Genomic DNA, 18,978 nt, shown 5'->3' on the forward strand with positions numbered 1-18,978 from the left:
TAAATTATATTAAATAAATTTAAAACAAGGGGAAAAAAAGAATCAGCTGATCTGACCTTTCTTAGACCAACCAGCTGTTAGTGTCTTCCAAATAAAATTTAACCTAGTATCTGTTTTCTGTGCCCATATTCTACATCTAGTTAGAATAGAATTCCTTAAAGGCAGGGCCTATTTAATTTTTGTCACTATATCCTGGGCAGTCTGCACAAAGCACAGAAAATGCTTAATAATGTGAGTTAACCAAATGATTTTGGAATGAGACATTAAATTGAACACATGTAATTTTCTTCAAATCAACTCCCCACCTCTGAACTCTACCCTCATTCATATACTATCTTAGAGCTAGGTTCCATTACCAGAATTTTGTTTTCCTCCTTTTTGCAAGCATATTTTATCTTGAAATAAGACATTTGATATAGGGAGTCAGTTGAGAGGTATGTCCAAATAGTCAAGAACAACATATGACAAAGTAGGAAAATTTGAATCCAGATATCTAGAAAATCAAAGAATCCCAGGATCTAGTTTGGAAATACCTCAAAAGTCATGTAGTCTATTCCATAAATGAACAAAAATCCCCTCTACAACATCTTTGATAAATGGTCATTCGAACTGCTTGACAAGCTCTATCTGCCAAGGCAGCCTATTTCACCTTGGGATAACTCTAATTGTTATTTTCTTATGTCTAGCAGTACTTAATGGTTGTTGAGGAGCAGCTAAGAGGCTCAGTAGACAGAGAGCCAGGCCTGGTGACAGAAGGCTCTAGGTTCAAATATGACCTCGGACACATCCTAGCTGCATGACCCTGGTTAAGTCATTTAACCCCAATTGCCTAGCCCTTACTGTTCTTCTGCCTTGGAACTGATAGTATCAATTCTAAGACAGAGGTATGGATTTAAAAATAAATAAATAGTTGTTGACTGACATTCAGCTTAAATCTACTCTGCTGCAACTTCCACAATTGTTTCTAGGCCCATCTTCTGGAGTCAAGTAGAACAAGTGTACTTCTTTTTTGGGATAATAGCCCTTCAGACACTTAAAGACAGTTATCAAATTTCCCTTTAGTCTTCTCTTTTCGAGACTAAACATCTCCATTTCCATCAACCAATTCTCAGATGATATAATGAGGTGAATCTTCACCAACCTGGTCACCTGCCTCTAAGGTACTTTTCCAGATTATCCATACCCTGTCTAAAGTGTGGTCCTGAACAAATACAGAACACAAGATTCCAGATATGCCTTGAAGCACGACATTTAATCATTCTATTAGCCATTTCTGTTGTCCATTTCAGTCTAAACATTATTCTCCTTGGCAGAGAAAATATCTTTTCTTTGGAAAATGAGTAGATTTGTGAGAATAAGACCTTTCCCCTAATCCTAGTAGGTAAAAAACCCAAGAAGAAAATGATGGGAGGCAGCAGCAGCCACCAAATGTCATGTCAATTAAGATCTGCCAGAATTAATATAAAAATTATACATCTAGGGGTCTCCGATGAAGCTGGTCCTAAACCAGATTGATCACATTCAGAAATGGCTTTCTTCCACCTTGACACCCCCCTTCCCCAACTTTCCCCTAACTCTGCATTCACCTAAAGGTTAGCTTTCTTTTTCTGGAATTTTCTCCTAGCACTTTGCCTGGACCTCACTCTCTCCCTTATAACAGTTTCTTATATATCTTCCCGGCTTTTTCCCCACATTAGATCACAAACTCTAAAAAGTAAGGTCAGTGTCTTCTCTATCTATATTCTCAACATCTACCACAGTGCCTTGTACCTAACATAATGCCTAATAAATGTCTGAAGAACTGAATGGACATGCTGGTTATGCTAAGAGTTGACAAACGATAAGGAAATAAGGGGATAAATAAGGTGTGAACAAAGTTACCTTTAAATGGAGGTAGAAGAAAGTTTCTTACATATTAAAACCAAAGATAATTGGGAGTAGGCAGAATGCAGCCAATGATGTGATAAATCCTTGTTAAGGTTTACTTTTTTACTTAGAGTACCCATCTAGCCTTCTCTAGAATGATTTCTTCCATGTTCTCAGAGAAAAGGCTGACCAGTCAGTTGTCAAAATGTTTTCTATTGGCTAAAGTCTTCTCTTACTCATCTATTTACTTATTCTACTCTTTTGACTTTTACATGACTTGCCAGATTTTGAGCTAGAATATGGAAACAAGTCACAAGGGAGCACAAGATCCCCAAATACAACAAATCATGATGGCTATGACTAACAGCTACTGGTTCATTTGACACTTCATTTTATCCCTGACTCTTTTCTAGGGAAACCAGTGGGTTTAAAGCTGGGGCACACATTTAGGATTAATGAAGAAAAAGACGATTATGGAATATTTTGTTTTTCATAGGTCTCAACAAGTAAATTGGATTTTTAATCCATCAGGGATGAATAAAATACAGCTCTTCCATGATGGAAGGAAACAAGCATTTATTAATGGTCTACTATATGTCAGGCACTGTTCTAAATGTTTTACAAATACTATCTCATTTGATCTTCACAACAGCCTTGGGAGGTAGGTGCTATTATTATCTCCATTTTATAGCTGAGAAAACTGAGGCAAGCAGAAGTTAAGTGACTCATCCAGGTTCACACTAGTAAGTGTCTTGAGGCTGAATTTGAACTTAGGTCTTCTTGACTCCAGATCTAGGACTCTACCCACTGTACCATTTAGTTGTTTCTGAACTTCTTAAACCCATGAATTTAAGCAAAAAACATCTACCTATCACTTGAAGGAAGATTTACAAAGAACCTCACAATTGGCAAGGCACATTACATTACTATCTCATTTGAACCTTATAACTACTCTAAGAAATAGGCAATAAAAGTATTATTATCTTTCTTGTTTTATAGATAAGGAAATAAAGGCACAGAGGTTGAAAGTTTTTTTTTAAAAGAAATGTTAACAGTTCTCAATTTTTGCTTATTAAATGTCCTATTTCATATGTAAATGCCCTAAAGATAGTATATGGTTTCTCCTCAACCTGTTTATAGTGGTAGTCTCTCGGTTACCGAGAATGACAATTTCTTTGTGCATTATCATCTATTGATGTACCCTCATGTGGCTTTGAAGTCCAAAGACTGAGGCGCAGAGTTTGTGGCACATGGGGCATGGAATGCCAGTTGTCATGGGAGGTGCGGTTGTGGCCTGGTGTCGGCGTTCATGCGCAGCGGCAAGACGTCGACATCATTCATCTTCAAAGGTGGTGGCAGCATGGTTAATGTGGGTTCGCCAGCTGCTTCTGACAGAGGCAGCGAGTTCTAGTTGCTTTGGTGTAATGCCAGCCCACTTCAAGTTTGACTTTAGCTGATCCTTGAATCTTTTCTTTGGTCAACCTTGTTTCCTGAGTCCAGCTGACAGTTCACCATAGAATACTTGTCTTGGTATTTGCTGTGGGTCCATGCGGATGACGTGTCCAGACCATCATAGCTGGGTTTTGAGGACCATGACTTCGATGCTGGTGGAGTTGGCTCTGTCGAGGACTTCCTGGTTGGTGATTCAGTCCTGCCATTGGATCCTCATGACTGACCGGAGGGAGAGTTGGTGGAATTGCTCCAGCTGTTGTTTCATGTGCTTCCGGTACAGTGTCCATGTCTCACAACCGAACAGGAATGAGCTGAGGACCACTGCGTTGTACACTTTGAGCTTCATCGCAGTGCTTACACCTCTGTGTTGGAGGACTTTGCAGTGCAGCCGCCCGAATGCCTGGCTGACCTTTTGGATCCTGGCATTAATCTTGTGGTCTAGGGACCCGTCGTTGGCGATGGTGCTGCCCAGGTACTTGAAAGTGTTGACGTTAGAAAGCTGCGTGCCGTCGATTGTAATGCACGGCTGGTTCGTTGGCCTCCCTGATGCAGGTTGGAACAGCACCTCTGTTTTGTTGAGGCTGATAGTCAGGCCAAACAGTTTTGTTGCTGTAGAGAACCTGTCCACAATGGTTTGGAGATGATTTTCTTGGTGGGCCATGAGAGCACAGTCATCTGCGAAGAGAGCATCCAGGATGAGTCTCTCTGTTGTCTTTGTTTTTGCAGTCAGGTGGCAAAGGTCGAATAGTGAGCCATCCAGTTGGTATTTGATGTAGACTCCCAGGTCTAGATCCATCACAGCATGTCGTAATACTTGGGTGAAGTATAGATTGAATAGTACCAGAGCAAGGACGCAGCCTTGTTTCACGCCATTGGAGATGTTGAAGCGGTCGGAAGTCTCTCCACCAGATAGGACTTCCCCTAATAGGGCATGACAAGCCCTCCATACCAGAGATACTACCCCTCCCTGAACACCCCATACACCCCACCTGTTTATAAATTCAAATTTCTCTCTATTGCTTCTTGACATTTTATGAGACTTTTAATTTTCCCCAAAGTCTTCTGTAAGAGTTTACAAATTAGTTTGTGTACCGGACCAGTTGTTACTGTTGGCTGTCACCTCCATCCACTAGCAAGATTCATTAATAAGTGCTGGCCAAGGCTTTTCCTAAGCTTTTTCTTCCTCATAATGGTAAATGATTTTCAAATTAAACTTTCATAGTAAGTGATAATAGTCTAAGCTGATGATCAATCTTTTATCTATTCCCCATTTTTTAGCCCCAATAATTTGCCTAAATAAGTCAGATTGGAATTTCCTAAATTAGGCCCCTTATATTCTCATTTTTAATCTTATTTAGTGATCTTGGCTCTAACAAATCAATGTTGACTTCTTATCCCATGAGACTTTAATTCTCTTTTTTTTCCCAAAAGGGCAATTATTTTATTTTTTTTATTGGGTTTTTCCCCCCATGGTTACATGATTCTTATTGTCTCCCTTCCCTCTTCCCTCCTCTCTCCCAGAGTTGATACATATATTATCATTCAAATTCTATTTCCATATTATTATTTTTCTTCAACTCTCTCTCTCTCTCTCTCTCTCTCTCTCTCTCTCTCTCTCTCTCTCTCTCTCTCTCTCTCTCTCTCTCTCTCTCTCTCTCTCTCTCTCCCTCCCTCCCTCCCTCTCTCTCCCTCCCTCCTTCCATCTTGGAGTCAATACTGTGTATTGGCTCCAAGGCAGAAGAGTGGTATGGGCTAGGCAATGAGGGTCAAGTAACTTGCCCAGGGTCACACAGCTGGGAAGTGTCTGAGGCCAGATTTGAACCTAGGACCTCCCGTCTCTAGGCCTGGCTCTCAATCCACTGAGCTACCCAGCTGCCCCCCCTGCCCCCCCCCCGCCTCTCTTTAAAACCCTTACCTTCCATCTTGGAGTCAATACTATGTATTGGCTCCAAGGCAGAAGAGCAGTAAGGGCTAGGCAATGGGGGTTAAGTGACTTGCCCATGGTCACACAGCTGGGAAGTGTCTGAGGCCAGATTTGAACCTAGGACGTCCCATCTCTAGGCCTGACTCTCAATCCACTGAACCACCCAGCTTCCCCCCTTCAATTCTCTCTTAAGTGGTCTTCTGGCACTTGTCATTCTCCCCTCTTTTCCTAAGCTTGATCCCTTGTTTAACCAATTTAATTCTATACTGTCCTCCTCTCTTGAATCCTTAAATCCTTTATCATTTTGATGATTATGCCCTGCCAAACCTAAGACTTCAATCATTTCCACCATCCTCGGCCTTTGCGCCTACATGTGCAGCTCAGCAAAGGTGGAGAAAATCATGCAACCATTCTGACTGGGTCCACTATAAATTATGTTATACATCCTTACCTGGGCCCTCACTGCTGCTAGGCAATCCTACTATGTCTATCCTTATCTACTCACTATCCCATTCTTCACAGCACTCTTACAAACCTTTTCATTCCTCCTTTTAAAACAACAACAACCTTTACCTTCTGTCTTAGAATCAATAAGTATCAGTTCCAAGGCAGAAGAGCAGTAAGAGCTAGGCAATTGGGGTTAATTTACTTGCCCAAGGTCACACAGGTAGTAAGTGTTTAAAGCCAGATTTGAGCCCAGTTTCTCCTGGCTCTTAGCCTGGCCCTCAATCCACTGAACGACCTAGCTCCTCCCTTTTTTCATTCCTCTTTAAACCGTGTATGTCTCCCTCTTCCCCACCCCTTTAGTTGAAAAATATGCCTCATATTTTACAGAAAAAAATTGAGGCAATTCTCTAACAGCTCCCTTTTCTCCCAGCTTTCTTATCTTCTAATCACGCGTTTATCTTCTGCCACTATCTTTTCCTTTACCTTGTCTCACATAATGAAATGGGTCTTTCTCATTATCAAGGCTAACCCCTCTTTACCAGCTCAAGAGCTCTCATTCCATCTCATTTCCTCCAGTGTATTACTCCCTCTGTCATCTCCACTCTATCACTAATTTTCACTGTCTACTAGTTCCTTCCCTACTGCTATAAATATGCCATTGACTCCAGCAACCTGAAAAAACTATCACTTTCATTACATATTTCTTCTGCTCTTTGTGACTAAACTTCTTGAATAGGCCATCTACAATAAATTCCTCCAATTTCTCACCTCTTCTTAATCTCTTACAACTTGACTTTTGCAATCTCATCATTTCACTGAAAGTAATCTCCCCCGAATTACAAATAATCTTTGTTACCAAATTCAATGATCTTTTCTCAACCCTCATTCTCCTTGATTTTCAGCAGCCTTTGACATTACTGATCATTCTCTACTTTATACTCTTCCCTTTTGGTTTTTAGGATACCACTTTCCTGGTCTTCTGGTTCTCCTACTTCCCTAACTACTCTTCCTCAAAATGCTTTTCCAGATGATATGTCTTGGGCTGTCTTTTCTTCATTCATATATTCCTTCTCTTGGTGAACTCATCAGCTCCCACAGGTATTTAATTACCATTTATGCTAACAATGTTCATATTTACTATCCTACTCTAACCTCTCTCTCTGCTGACCTCCAATCTCATATCTCCAACTGCCTTTCAGACATCTTGAATTGGATGTCCAATAGCCATCAAACTAAACATGCCCAAAATGGAATTCCTTATCTTTTCCTCAAACTCTCTATATATACCTCTCATCTTCACCATTTTTTTAGTCCTTTGGCTCACAACCTATGAGTCACCCTGGATTCTTCACTATCTCTCAACCTCCATATCCAAGTTGTTGCCAAGGTCTATAGATTTTACCTTTGCAACATCTCTTGAATATGGCTCCCTTTTCTTCTTTGACACTGCTATCACTTTAGTGCAGGCCATTACCTCTCTCCTGGACTACTGCAATAGACTGCTGGTGGGTCAGCAAGTATAAAAATAAGTATATGCAAAATGAATGTAAGAAATTTCTGGACAGAGAAAACATATCTGAAGGCATCAACAGGCATCTCAAAGTAGTTAGTGGCATGTGGGCAGAGCTCTGAAGGAAACTAGGACTCTTGAGAGGCACAGGTGAAGAAAGAGTACATTCCAAATGAGGGGGCTGGCCTATGAAAAAACATAGAAACAAGAGCTGGAGTTTCATATGTAGGGAAATAGCAAGAAGGAGTTTGTCTTGATAACACTGTGAATATGAATAAGGTATAATGTATAATGTATAATAAGCCTAAAAAGGTAGATTGGGATCAGTTAAACAGAGAATTTGTACTTTATCTTATATGTAACTGGGAGTCACAGGAGTTTACTAAGTAGGAAATACATTCAAGGGAGCAGAGATTTTAACCATAAGACCAAGTTGAGAGATTAATGCATTCAAGGTGAGAGGTGATAAGGGTTGGAATTAGGGTGACAGTTGTGTGAATAGAGAGAAGATCACAGAGATGCTATGAAAGCAAAACCAGTAAGACTAGCAAGTGAATGGCTATGTGGGGTGACAGATAAGGAGGAATCAAGAATGACTTTATGCTTGTCAACCTAAGTGACTGGAAAGATAGTGGTGCCCTTGAAAGAGACGTGAATTTTGGGGAGAAAGCTAATGAATACTCAGTTTTGGAGAGAACTGCATTTGAAATGCCCACAGACATCTAATTCAGAATGTCTAAGTAGCTAGTGATATGAGACTGGTTAGAACTCAGGAGAAAGATAATGGCTGAATATATAGATCTGGGAGTAATTTCTCACTGAGAAAATAATTAAAGCCATAAGAACTGATGTGGTAACAGAATGAGTACAGAGAGAGGAAAAAAAAGCCCAGGATAGAGTATTTAAGGAAAGCCACAGTGAGAGATATTGCAAGAGTGATCATACAGGAGAACTAAGAGAAAGCAATATAACAAAAACTCAGAGAAGAAAGTCACCAAAAATAGTGGCTATAAAAATATCTATAAATACCAGCACATATGTTTACTTTGTCTTTTCTACAAAATCTTTATGATGTACCTAAACTACTGATGCATCAAAGGGTATCTTTGATGAAGGTATGAAAAGGAAGCAAGAAGCAGGTTTTTGCAAATGATATTCTACAATTCCATCCAATGCAGCTGAGGAAGTCTCCAGGTGTAATGACTTTTCGTGCCACTGGACCCAGGCTTCCAACGCCTAGAGAGTGGGACTGTCTCTGTGCATCGACTTTTCCACGTAAATCTTCATGCACAAGTGTCTTTGTGCACAAAAGTGCACAAAGACAATCGTCATCCTTGATTACCAAGAGACTACTACTACAAAAAAAATTCTATAACTGAATAAATCTTCACAGTCATACTGACTAAAATGTAGTAAAAAAACAAAATAATCCCACTGTTTACTATTTTTTTTACTCTTAAAAATTTGACTTAGTAAAAGCAAAGTTTCACCTTAAAAGTTCTCCTCCAATGAAGTGTCTCCTATTCATGTCAAAATCATTCAGGATTCTATGAAATATCTAACAGAAGTACAGGAGACAGCAAGTGGATGAAGAATGCCTATAGTAAACTGATATGCAGTTGAATGGACAATCCATAAAGCTGGTTCATCAGTATATATATTTCAGTAAAGCACTGAAGAGAATAGCCTGAATTTGGGAAACTATCCAATGCTTTTAATGATCAAATAGGATAGTATATATAAAGTACACTACATACTTAAAAGCACTATTTTAAGACATGTTTAGTTTCTCTTTGAATCAAAAGCCCATCTTTTTAACAAAGTTGTTCTTCAATAATCTCTTATAGTTGTATGTCATAGAATATACAGTTTCTGAAGGTTTAACACATTACCAATGAAGAATTGGCTAGGAGAAGCATCAGTAATGTAATATCAGAAAGAAAGGCTATCCAGTCATGCAATGAAACTATTAGTGGTTTGTTCCATTGTTGTTGATATTATAACAAGAGATCTTGAGGAAAGACTTTGGCTTGTGGTAAATTTCCTGTTGAGAATTTATGGGAAGACATAGATAAGCATTGAGAATAGGTTTAAATCTGTAGGTTTAAACCATTTCAAAGAGTACCCATATTGATAAAATCAAATATACATTTAAGTAGAAGTCAAAAGTGAAAAAAAGATTAAGTTCAGTAGGCCATTTCATTCAGGTTGAAATGTGCCAAGAAAACCTTACCATGATTTCCATGAAAAAGTATTCTTAAAATAAATGAAATAATCTATATTTGCTTATCTTAATATTCCTTAACTGAGTGATATTATAACTGTAATCTGTATGAAAGGAAACAAAAGAAATATGGTCTTTACCCTACAGAATTCATGTTCCTAAAAAAGAAAGTCATGCTGTTAATAAGATACTATTATAGTTAATTAATTTATTGGACTAATTAGAGATTCTTGGTAAGTAAGAATAGGTTGGTTGGCTAGAGAAAGAGGATTGAAGGGTTACCTTAAGAAGCCAGCTAGAATCTTCATGGAGGTTCCTTAAAAGAATTCCCAGGAGCCCTACAGGGTCGGTTAGAAATGATACTCAAAGAATAGATGTCTGGATCTTTCCTCTGGAAAACCCTGGAAGAGTTGGTGATAGTTGGTTTTGGAAGATACTTGGATATTGGGAAAAAGTTTGTGGAGGAGACCCTCTGTGAGGACTGGACTGGCTGAGTTTTCTCTGTGTCAATACAGAGGGAAGTAGGCCCACAGTAGGGCCTGGAGAGATCTAGTCAGGAAGTAAAAGAAAGCTACTTGTTCCTGGAAGTAGGATGATAAGGGATTCTATACCTTCCATTTAAAAGGGAAGCCTTCATTGAATAAAATTGAAGGTGAATATGGTGGTCTACCTCTGAAAGTAAAAGTAATATGGGGGAAAACTTAGAATGTTTAGCTGAAACACAATAGTCAGAAAACCAAAGTGATCTGCATCCTAAAAGTTAGTTTAGATGGAATTAATCTTGCCTCATGATACTACTGTTAATGTGTTCAACTATTATTTAATTATTAAAATATCAAGTTCATCCCCAGAATTTTGGCCACTAGAGGACATATCTTTTCTTTATAAAAAGAGATGGTCTTAAGAGGTAGGTGGAAGTACCCACCCCAATTAAATCAAAGATGCTTAAAGTATAAGTATAATCATTCATAAAAATCTTCTTAATCACATATGTAAGTTCCTTGATAAGATGGAGTATGTCTTGTTGATATTTATATCCTCCCAGTGCCCATCAGGGGCCTATGCACATATTACTTGGCTCAATAAACACATATTTGTTGATTTGAAGTTATAAAAGATTAAAAATTTTGTTACTTCTCCTCTAATTTCTAACCAATAGGGCCCTAAGGATTTCTAACAATTTAGTAACAGTAGGATTGGCCAACAACATTTTTAGGCCTCTCTGGACTTGAATAAAGATGGCTACTCTCCATTCATATAGTCTTCTAAGAATCTTATCTGATGACCATATGAAAAAATACTACTACTAATAAGAGAAATGCAAACTAAAACAACTCTGAGATTTCACTATATACCCAGGAAATTGGCAAAGATGATAAAAGATGGAAATCAATGCTGTAGGAACTGTGGAATTATGCAAGAAAAAAATCAGTAAAATCCTCACATGTTGACTTAAAATTCCACTAAGCATATATCCCACAGAAGGTCAATTGTAGAAAGAAAGGTCTCATAAATACCAAAATATTCATAGTAACACATTTATAATAGTAAAAAAACTAAAATCAAAGTAGATGTCTATCAATTGAGGAATGGTTAAACAAATTGTTATATGAATATAATGAATAATATTGAACCACAAGAAATAGATATATAGAAATGAGAGGAACCCGAGAGGGCTTATATTAAGTGATGCAGAGTGAAGAAAGAACCAGAACAACATTCCAGAATGACTACCAAAGTGCACGTGTATATGTGTATACAAATACACACATACAAAAAAATTTACATTTGTCAAAGGTCATTTTCTATTTAATTAAAGAACAAATAAAATCTCTAATAGCAAAATTCATATGTATGTAAAAAAAAAAGTCTGAAAAAAAACCACACCAAAAAAACTCACAAAAATTGACAATACAGAAATGTTTTGCATGATAATACAAGACTAAATAGCCTGCCAACATCAGGAGGGGGAAGAGAAGGGAATGAGGGAGATAAAATCATCATGCAACTTAAAAGAAAACTCGTGTGGAAATTTATTATTAACATGTAATTGGTAAAAAAAGATGTATATATACACATATAAATTAAAAATTAATAAGTAAATGGGCTATGTAAACTATAAAAATGTTATCATTACTTGTATAATTTTTTAATGCAAATAGATTGGATCATCTGTATGTAGACTCTAAGCATCAAATACTTAATAAACTGAAATTTAAGCAATAAGAATTACAACTTTCCTTATTATAAAGGCAGTAAAATACCTGAATGAGTACAAGAATTCATATGCCTATATTAATATTTTAAAAAACAAAATTTGTTTACTTTTTAGGGGGAAAAAAGGTCTTGTCTGTGCACTAATGATGTGTGTCTGTATCCTTCTGTTTTAGTTTTCTGAGGGAATCTACTTTTTTATACTCCTGATGATTGTAGCACAACTAGAGTGCTAATATGAAAAGACAAAGGGCAAAAGCTCTATTCACCACATCTCAATGGCTTCATCCCAAAATAGGCAATTAAAAAAATTCTCAATGTAAGAAATGGCAAAAGGGGAAATTGTACCATTTATACACATAGAAATCCAAACAGTTCAGAAATTAGTGTTTTTGACATGGAAAGAGAAAAGAAAAATTTCCCAAATTCATACAAAGACAATATGAATTTGTGAAGCCTTTGTATTATTGCCTTTCAGTTATAACCATTCTCAGTTTAGAGAAATAAAAAATGGAGGATATGGCCAGAGTGCAAACAGTCCACTTAAAGGCCACAAACTTCTTACTAACCATCCCTTAATTGGCAGATCAATCTCTGAACTCCTTTAACTGTACTTACTAAAGGTGGAAGCTAGAAAATAGGGCTGTTTGCTCATACTATTCAATGCTTAGGTCTGAAAAACCTGGATCTTCCCAGCTCAGGAACATGCTGCAGGCAGCTCAAGTTACCCATCTCTGACTAAGCCTTGTTGAGCACTCTAGTTGGGAGAGGGTGCTGTCACAGCATAAGTCTGAGGAGATGTTCAGCAACATAAAAATTATATTAACTTTAACCTTCTCTTTTGTGTTGCATCAGGCATATTAGGATAATTCCCTGCCTAGATTAAATGGGATAGTTTACCCGACAAGGGCAATAGAATATTCTTTCTTAAAAAAAAAAAAAAGCCCAATTTTCTCTTAATAGATGCAACAGAACTAATAAATGTTTACATTAATCAGGTACAACTAAACTAAGCTATAAAATCTAAGATTTTGCTAATAGCAAAAATTTTTCTCCTTTAAACTTTTCTCCATACTAAGGTGGCTGGTCATCTTAAACCTTGATCCCCACAAGAATTTCCCCAAGGGCAATAGTTAAACTTAAGCAGCAATTTGGGCATAGGGCTGGGAAATCATTAAAAGAACAAAAAAGCCAAATTTGTTTGCATATAAATTACATCAGAGGTAGCTAGGAATAGGGGGTTCAGAGTTGGGCTCTGCTTCAGAAATTCAGGATGACACCCCATCATCATCATCATCATCATCATCATCATCATCATCATCATCATCATCATCATCATCATCATCATCATCGGTATTTATATATATATATATCACTTTAAGGTTTGCTAGTGCTTTACAAATATGACCATAATCACCCTGGAGGGCTAGATGCTATTATTATCCCCTTTTTACAGATGAGGAAATAGAAAGATGTTAAATGACTTACTCATCCAAGGTCACACAGTTAAGTGTCTGAAGCTGCATTTGAACCTAGATCTCTCTAATTCCAAGTTCAGCTGCTCCATTGTCTGACTGTAACACCAGGCAAGTCACTTGACCTTTTGGAATCCCAGGTAAGAGCCTAGGTTTTAGAAGAGTTGCGGATCTAGCTAAGAGAACTTTTTGGTGTTGACCCCACTCCCCACCCCCAAAAGAATTAAGATATTTTGTGAAAGATTGCCCAGTCTATTTATTGGAAAGTTCCACAAAAAAAATTCAGGAGGTGTCAGTGGTACAGAGAGCTCTGGGCCTAGAGTCAGGAAGACTTGAGTTCAAATACAATTCCACACACTTACTAGCTAGCTGTATGGCCCTAGGCAAATGACTTTGCCTCTATCTGCCTCAGTTTCCTCAATTTTAAATAAGGATTATAATATTACCTACTTCATAGAGTTATTGTGAGGATCAAACAATATGTTTATAAATGCTGAGTATAGTGTGCTACATAATATAGCATGGTAGGTTGTTTATTCCCTTTCTCTTAATTCTTATCCTGAAAATTTGGAAATTTCTTTTATTATATTTTTTAATGAATAATTTCTTTTTTATGAGGGGGTGGTAAAATATTAAGGGCATCTGGCAATATTTTGGAAAACAATGGTTTAAATTATAAAGCATTAAAAGAATCAAGATACAAACATAAGTTTTTGACACAATAGTCTCTCAAACACAGGACCAGGGGTATTATGATATAAGACAAATGTCCGGACTTGGAATCGAAAGACTAAGGTTCTATTCTAGTCCTGGCTTAGTGTAATCTTGGGCTAGTCACAAACTTTTGAGGTGTTCCCTTCCCTCTCTGTTAAATGAAAAAAATTGACTAGATGATCTAAGGTCCCTTTCAGCTCTCACATTTTATAATCTTTGCATAATCTTTAGCATCTCTACTTGTAAATAATAAGCTCTATGTTTTATCAGCTATTGCCATTAGGTCTGATGATGAACATCAATTTTGAGAAACAAAGGTATTACCTTTTGAGAAACAAAGGTATTACCATCAACTAAGGAATACCTGCTTGACTGAAAGATGAAAAAACTTATCATTATGATAAACATTAAATTCGTTCAGAGAATTATTTTATGGTCCCGGTTATCAAAACAGTCCTTAAATATCAGTGGGATTACATCCTAGCTAAGATGTAAGAAATTCACAAGGTCTTTTTCTCATTTTTGCTTTAAATCTGGATGATCATGTGGACAAATAAGAACATGGAGAACAAAATGCATCATAAAGGAGTTTGCACTAGTTTAAGGAAAACTATTTATTACAGTTTGATAAAGAACCTTATTTTAGGTAAATAAGCAGGGTAAGAGTATTGACATTCTATAGAAAGCATCGTTTTCTTCCTGATCCTTGCCTTTCTGTTTGGATTGGTTCACATGCAATTTTCCAAGTTACAGAGTAAAATTATTTCTAGATCACAAAATCATAATTCTGCCTTCTCTAAGCCCACTGGAGTTTTCCAGGTTCTTCTATAAATACTGGCAACCTGGCCAAAGTAGTAACTTATAGGGCAAGATACCATCAAGGAAAGAACACAGCCATAACATTATATACACAGAACACAAGAGCAGTTTTATCTAATGGATGTGACAGAAACTTGTGAGCTTTTGGCTTTCGTTACACGTTAAAAGCAATTACCAACTGATTCCTCTGCACAAAGACATAAAAATCCTGGACAAGAGGGCACAAGGGAAAGAAGCCTCTCCCAAAGACAACTTCATACTGCAAAGAGGATATATTTAGGGGGAAGGTTGATGACTGCAGCGGTTAGAGGTTGTTCAAGGGAAGTAATCAGGGATCTTGGCATCAATATGATCATACAAAAAAACAACCCAAAGATCTCAAAGTCAGGATCTGATTTATGCGGAGAAAAGAAGCATATTTAGTTTAATTTAATGACGACGGTTATATTTAGGTATCCTGGGCCATCAAGCAGCTGCCACTAAAATGTGTGTGACCTTGGGTATTCCTGGAGGGAATGGGCTAAGTGCAGGGGACGTTCCTGTAGACCTGACTAGTCACAGGGAGTCTATCGTCCAGGGATACCCAAAGAAGGGCTGCCTCCCCCTGTGGGTGTGGCCGTGGGAAAGAAGAGAAGGCTGCAGGAACTCCCCGAGGTTGGGGGGGGAGGGGTAAGCGGGGTGAGTGGAGTTATTGGAAATGAAATAGGATGGAGGGATAGGCCTGCAGGGATGCCTGGCCCAGAGGTGGGTAGAGAAGGCAGGCCCGCAGGGACCCAGGCCAGCCCCGGGGTCAGAGGCAGGGTTTCCGGGGCGGGGCGGAGCAGGGCGGGGCGGAGATACACCCAGCCTGCACCTCCGCGCCCCACTCGGGCCAGGCCCGTTCGGTTCGGGCCTGCCCTCAGCCCAGCTCGCTACCTACCTCTTCGGCCTGCTTGCGCAGCGCCTTCTCCCGCTCGTACTGGGTGAGCAGCTGCTCGTTGTCCTCGCGCAGCAGCTCGAGCTCCACCTCGTGCTCCTGGTTCTCGCTGAGCACGGAGTCCAGGTTCTCGAGCACGTTCACCACCAGCGGCATCAGCTCCTTCACCACCTCCTCGTCGTAGCAGCTGATGAGCCGCTCGAACTCGCGGTAGATGGAGCCAGCCAGGCCAGACACACGCTCCGACATCACCGAGCCGGAGCAGTAGTCGTCCTGGTACACCACCACCCCGCCGCCCTCGTCCATCTGGATCTCCATCATCGTGGCTACCGCTGCCGCCGCCAGCGCGGCCTGATGCCTTCCCGGCCGGGCCTAGCTGGGTTGCTCTCCGGCTGTGCGCTCCCAGCTCCCCCGCTTCCCCAAGGCCGCTGCAGCCGCTGCTCTGCCTGTCACCTCCGCGGCTCTGCCCGTCATTCACCTACAGGAAGTCCCACCCCACACCTCCCGGAAGCCCCCGTCGGCCCGGAGAGAAAGGGGAAACGAGCGTCTCCCAGGCAACCGCCTACGGATGTGCTTACGCATCTTCGCTAGGGGGAGCCGAAGTCGTGAGGGAAAGGGAAGCGTGTGTACTGTTGCTGCTTCGGGGCGCAGTTCTCTAGTGGATGAGCCTGAGTTCTTCTCGGGAGGTCCGCCTCCCTTCTTGCCGCATTGGAAACGTTATTCGCATTCACTGACTCAGGATCACTCTCCAGACCACAGAATCCATGAGAGAGCTACAGACTGGTGGGTGAGGGGAGAGAGGGACGGCAGAGGGACAGACACAGGAGAAAGGACAGTGGCAGGGAACAAGAGACCGCAGAGATAGAAAGGGAAGAGAGTGCGCAATGTATTTAGGTTTACAGTTCAACAGTTTATTAAAGGTGCAGAGAAGAGGGACGGAGAGTAGAGAATAAGAAAGGCTGCAAGTAGAGAAGGGGTCTTTACGTGCCAATCAGGAATTTGCATTTGATCTTAAAGGTAGTAGGAAGCTACGGACGTTTATTGGGGAGGGAGGGACTTGGTCAGACCTGTGCTGACCATTTAGGAATGCTGTTTGGAAGATTGTTTTTTTGAAAAAAGAGCGAAACGGACAGGGAAAGAGGCCAATTTGGAGGCTCTCGCAATAGTTCAGATAACAGGTAATAAATGCCTCAACTAAGCTAGTAGTCATGAGAATTAAATTACTGGGACAGGTTCGAGAAGTGTTTTGGAGGTAGAATCAATTAGACTTGGCAACTCTTAGCTCTCTGGGATGAAGGAAAGAGTTGAGGATAACACCAAGGTTTCAAATCAGATTGAGTGGATGGATGGGTGGATGTGTCTATCCAGGACAGCTAGGAAGAAGTGTGATTTGTTTGTTTGTTTGTTTGTTTTTTAGAGAATATAAGTTCTATTTTAGGTAAGTTTAGTTTGAAATACCTACAGCACATGTAGTTAAAATGTTTAACCGGCAGCTAGCAATGCAGTATTGGAACTCAGGAGACTAGGGTTGGACAGGTAAATTTGGAAGCCATCTATATTGAGGACATAATTAAACCCCTGGAAGCTGATGAGGTCACCAAGAGATAATGAGAGACTGGAAGTACCTTTCAAATCTATAATTAGGTGAGATTTCATAACCAAACAGGGATAGATCTCAGAAAAGACAAAAATTTTCAAAAGAACTACAAACCAACAACTTAAGGAAAAAATGCTCCAAGTCACTAGTAAAGGAAAGGCAAATAAAAAGGCCTCACTCATTAAGTTTTCAAAGACAAATAGCTGTTATAAAGGCAGTGGGAAGACAGGCACAATAATATACTGAGAGTGGAACTGTTAATGGTACACCTCTTCTGGAAATTTCTGTAATTATGCAAGAAAAGTTACTCAAATTACTTTCAAGTCCTTTTGATTCATATACAGGCCATAATACTGGGCACACAATTTAAGGTAAAGTGGCAGAAATAAAAGCTTCATATGTCAGAATGTTCATAGCAGTGCTTTTTTCATAGCAAAAAGCCCAGAAATGAATAGGTGATCACCAATTGGAGAATGGCTAAACAAACTGAGTCACATAAGAATATAACAGCGAATTACTGAACTATAAGAACTGATGAATATGTAGAATTTAGAGAAACATGTGAAGAGATTTACATTAACTGATGCTGACTGGAAAAAGCAAAACTGGAAAAACAACACACACAATAACTACTCAGAAAACAGGAAGATAATAAAAAAAAATTATGACTCATGTGGAGTCCAGATGAAATCTTTTAGAAGGGATGTGGATTATTGTTACCTGCCTTAGGGACAGTATTACTGTCTTGTGACTGGGCCTGTGGAGGAGGAGTAACAATCCATTCTACCATGCTGTCGTCATCAGTCCCCTGTTTGGAAAAATGGAAACTTTTATCCTGTACCCCCCCCCCCAAACAATTATCTGCCTGAGCCTGGGTATTTCTCCTCCATCCCCCACTCCATTTTTCTAACTAAACCTGGTACATATCTTGAAGACTCCATACTGAGGTGAACTCCTGGGGAAGTCGCTAATTTATTTGAACTTATTAACAAGTGATTAACAAAACTTCCAGTCATCCAGAGGCTTACAACCTAGGTGTTAATCTCAACTCCTTTCTCTTACTCCCCACATCCAATCAACTGTCTTCTTGATTATACATTTTCAGTATCTTGCACACCTTCCTGACACCTCCACCACCTTAGTGGCCCCCTCCTTAACTCATTTGTGGGACTAATTGGCAATATCCTCTAGGCTGGTCATCCTACCTCATCTCTCCCAACTCCAGTCCATCCCGGATTCAGCTTACATCTGACCATGTCCTCCTATTCAATAAACTCCAGTAGCTCCAATCAACTACAGCATCAAACATAGAAATGTTTGGCAAAGCCCCTTCATCATATGGCCTCCTTTTCCAATATTACCATACCTTGTTTTTCTCCTCACTCCCCCAGAATACTTTATGATCCAGTGACAGTGGCCTCCCCACCATTCCTTAAATCAGACACTCCATCTCCTGACTCTGGACATTTTCTCTGGAATGTTCTACCTCTTCCATCCTTATCATCTGTCCTCCTTAAAGTCCCAGTTAAAATCCCATCTCCTACAAGAAGCCATTCCTGATCCCTTTTAATATCACTAGCACCTTCTGTTGAATATCCCCAATATATATATCTTGTTTGAACATAGTTGTTTGCATGTTGTCATCCCCCTCAACCCCTTTTAGACAGTGAGCTCCTTGGGAGCAGGTACAAGGGATTAGCTTTTTCTTTTGTCCTTTTCATAACTTGTCTTTAGCACAGTGCCTGGGGTAAATAGTAAGCACTTAATATTTTTTAACTGACAAAGTGATTTTCCTAGAGCACAGCCCAAACCACATCAAT

At 39.6% G+C, this 18,978-nt stretch overlaps 1 protein-coding gene across 42 annotated transcripts in view; it reads right to left on the reverse strand.

Moving 5' to 3' along the window:
• The window catches only part of MAPK8IP3 (mitogen-activated protein kinase 8 interacting protein 3), an 88,930-nt gene extending 72,868 nt beyond the window's left edge, over positions 1-16,062 (reverse strand). For 27 of the 42 annotated variants that reach the window (XM_056805645.1, XM_056805641.1, XM_056805634.1 and 24 more), the window contains exon 1: positions 15,565-16,062. In XM_056805645.1, the coding sequence (XP_056661623.1) occupies positions 15,565-15,882 (318 nt within the window). In that variant the 5' untranslated portion in view covers positions 15,883-16,062. The remainder of the gene's footprint in view (positions 1-15,564) is intronic. The other 15 variants (XM_056805644.1, XM_056805640.1, XM_003341718.4 and 12 more) reach the window with 1 other exon arrangement.
• Positions 16,063-18,978: the final 2,916 nt, after the last annotated feature.

The sequence above is a fragment of the Monodelphis domestica genome, chromosome 7 (assembly GCF_027887165.1).
Source record: "Monodelphis domestica isolate mMonDom1 chromosome 7, mMonDom1.pri, whole genome shotgun sequence".
NCBI lineage: Eukaryota > Metazoa > Chordata > Mammalia > Didelphimorphia > Didelphidae > Monodelphis > Monodelphis domestica.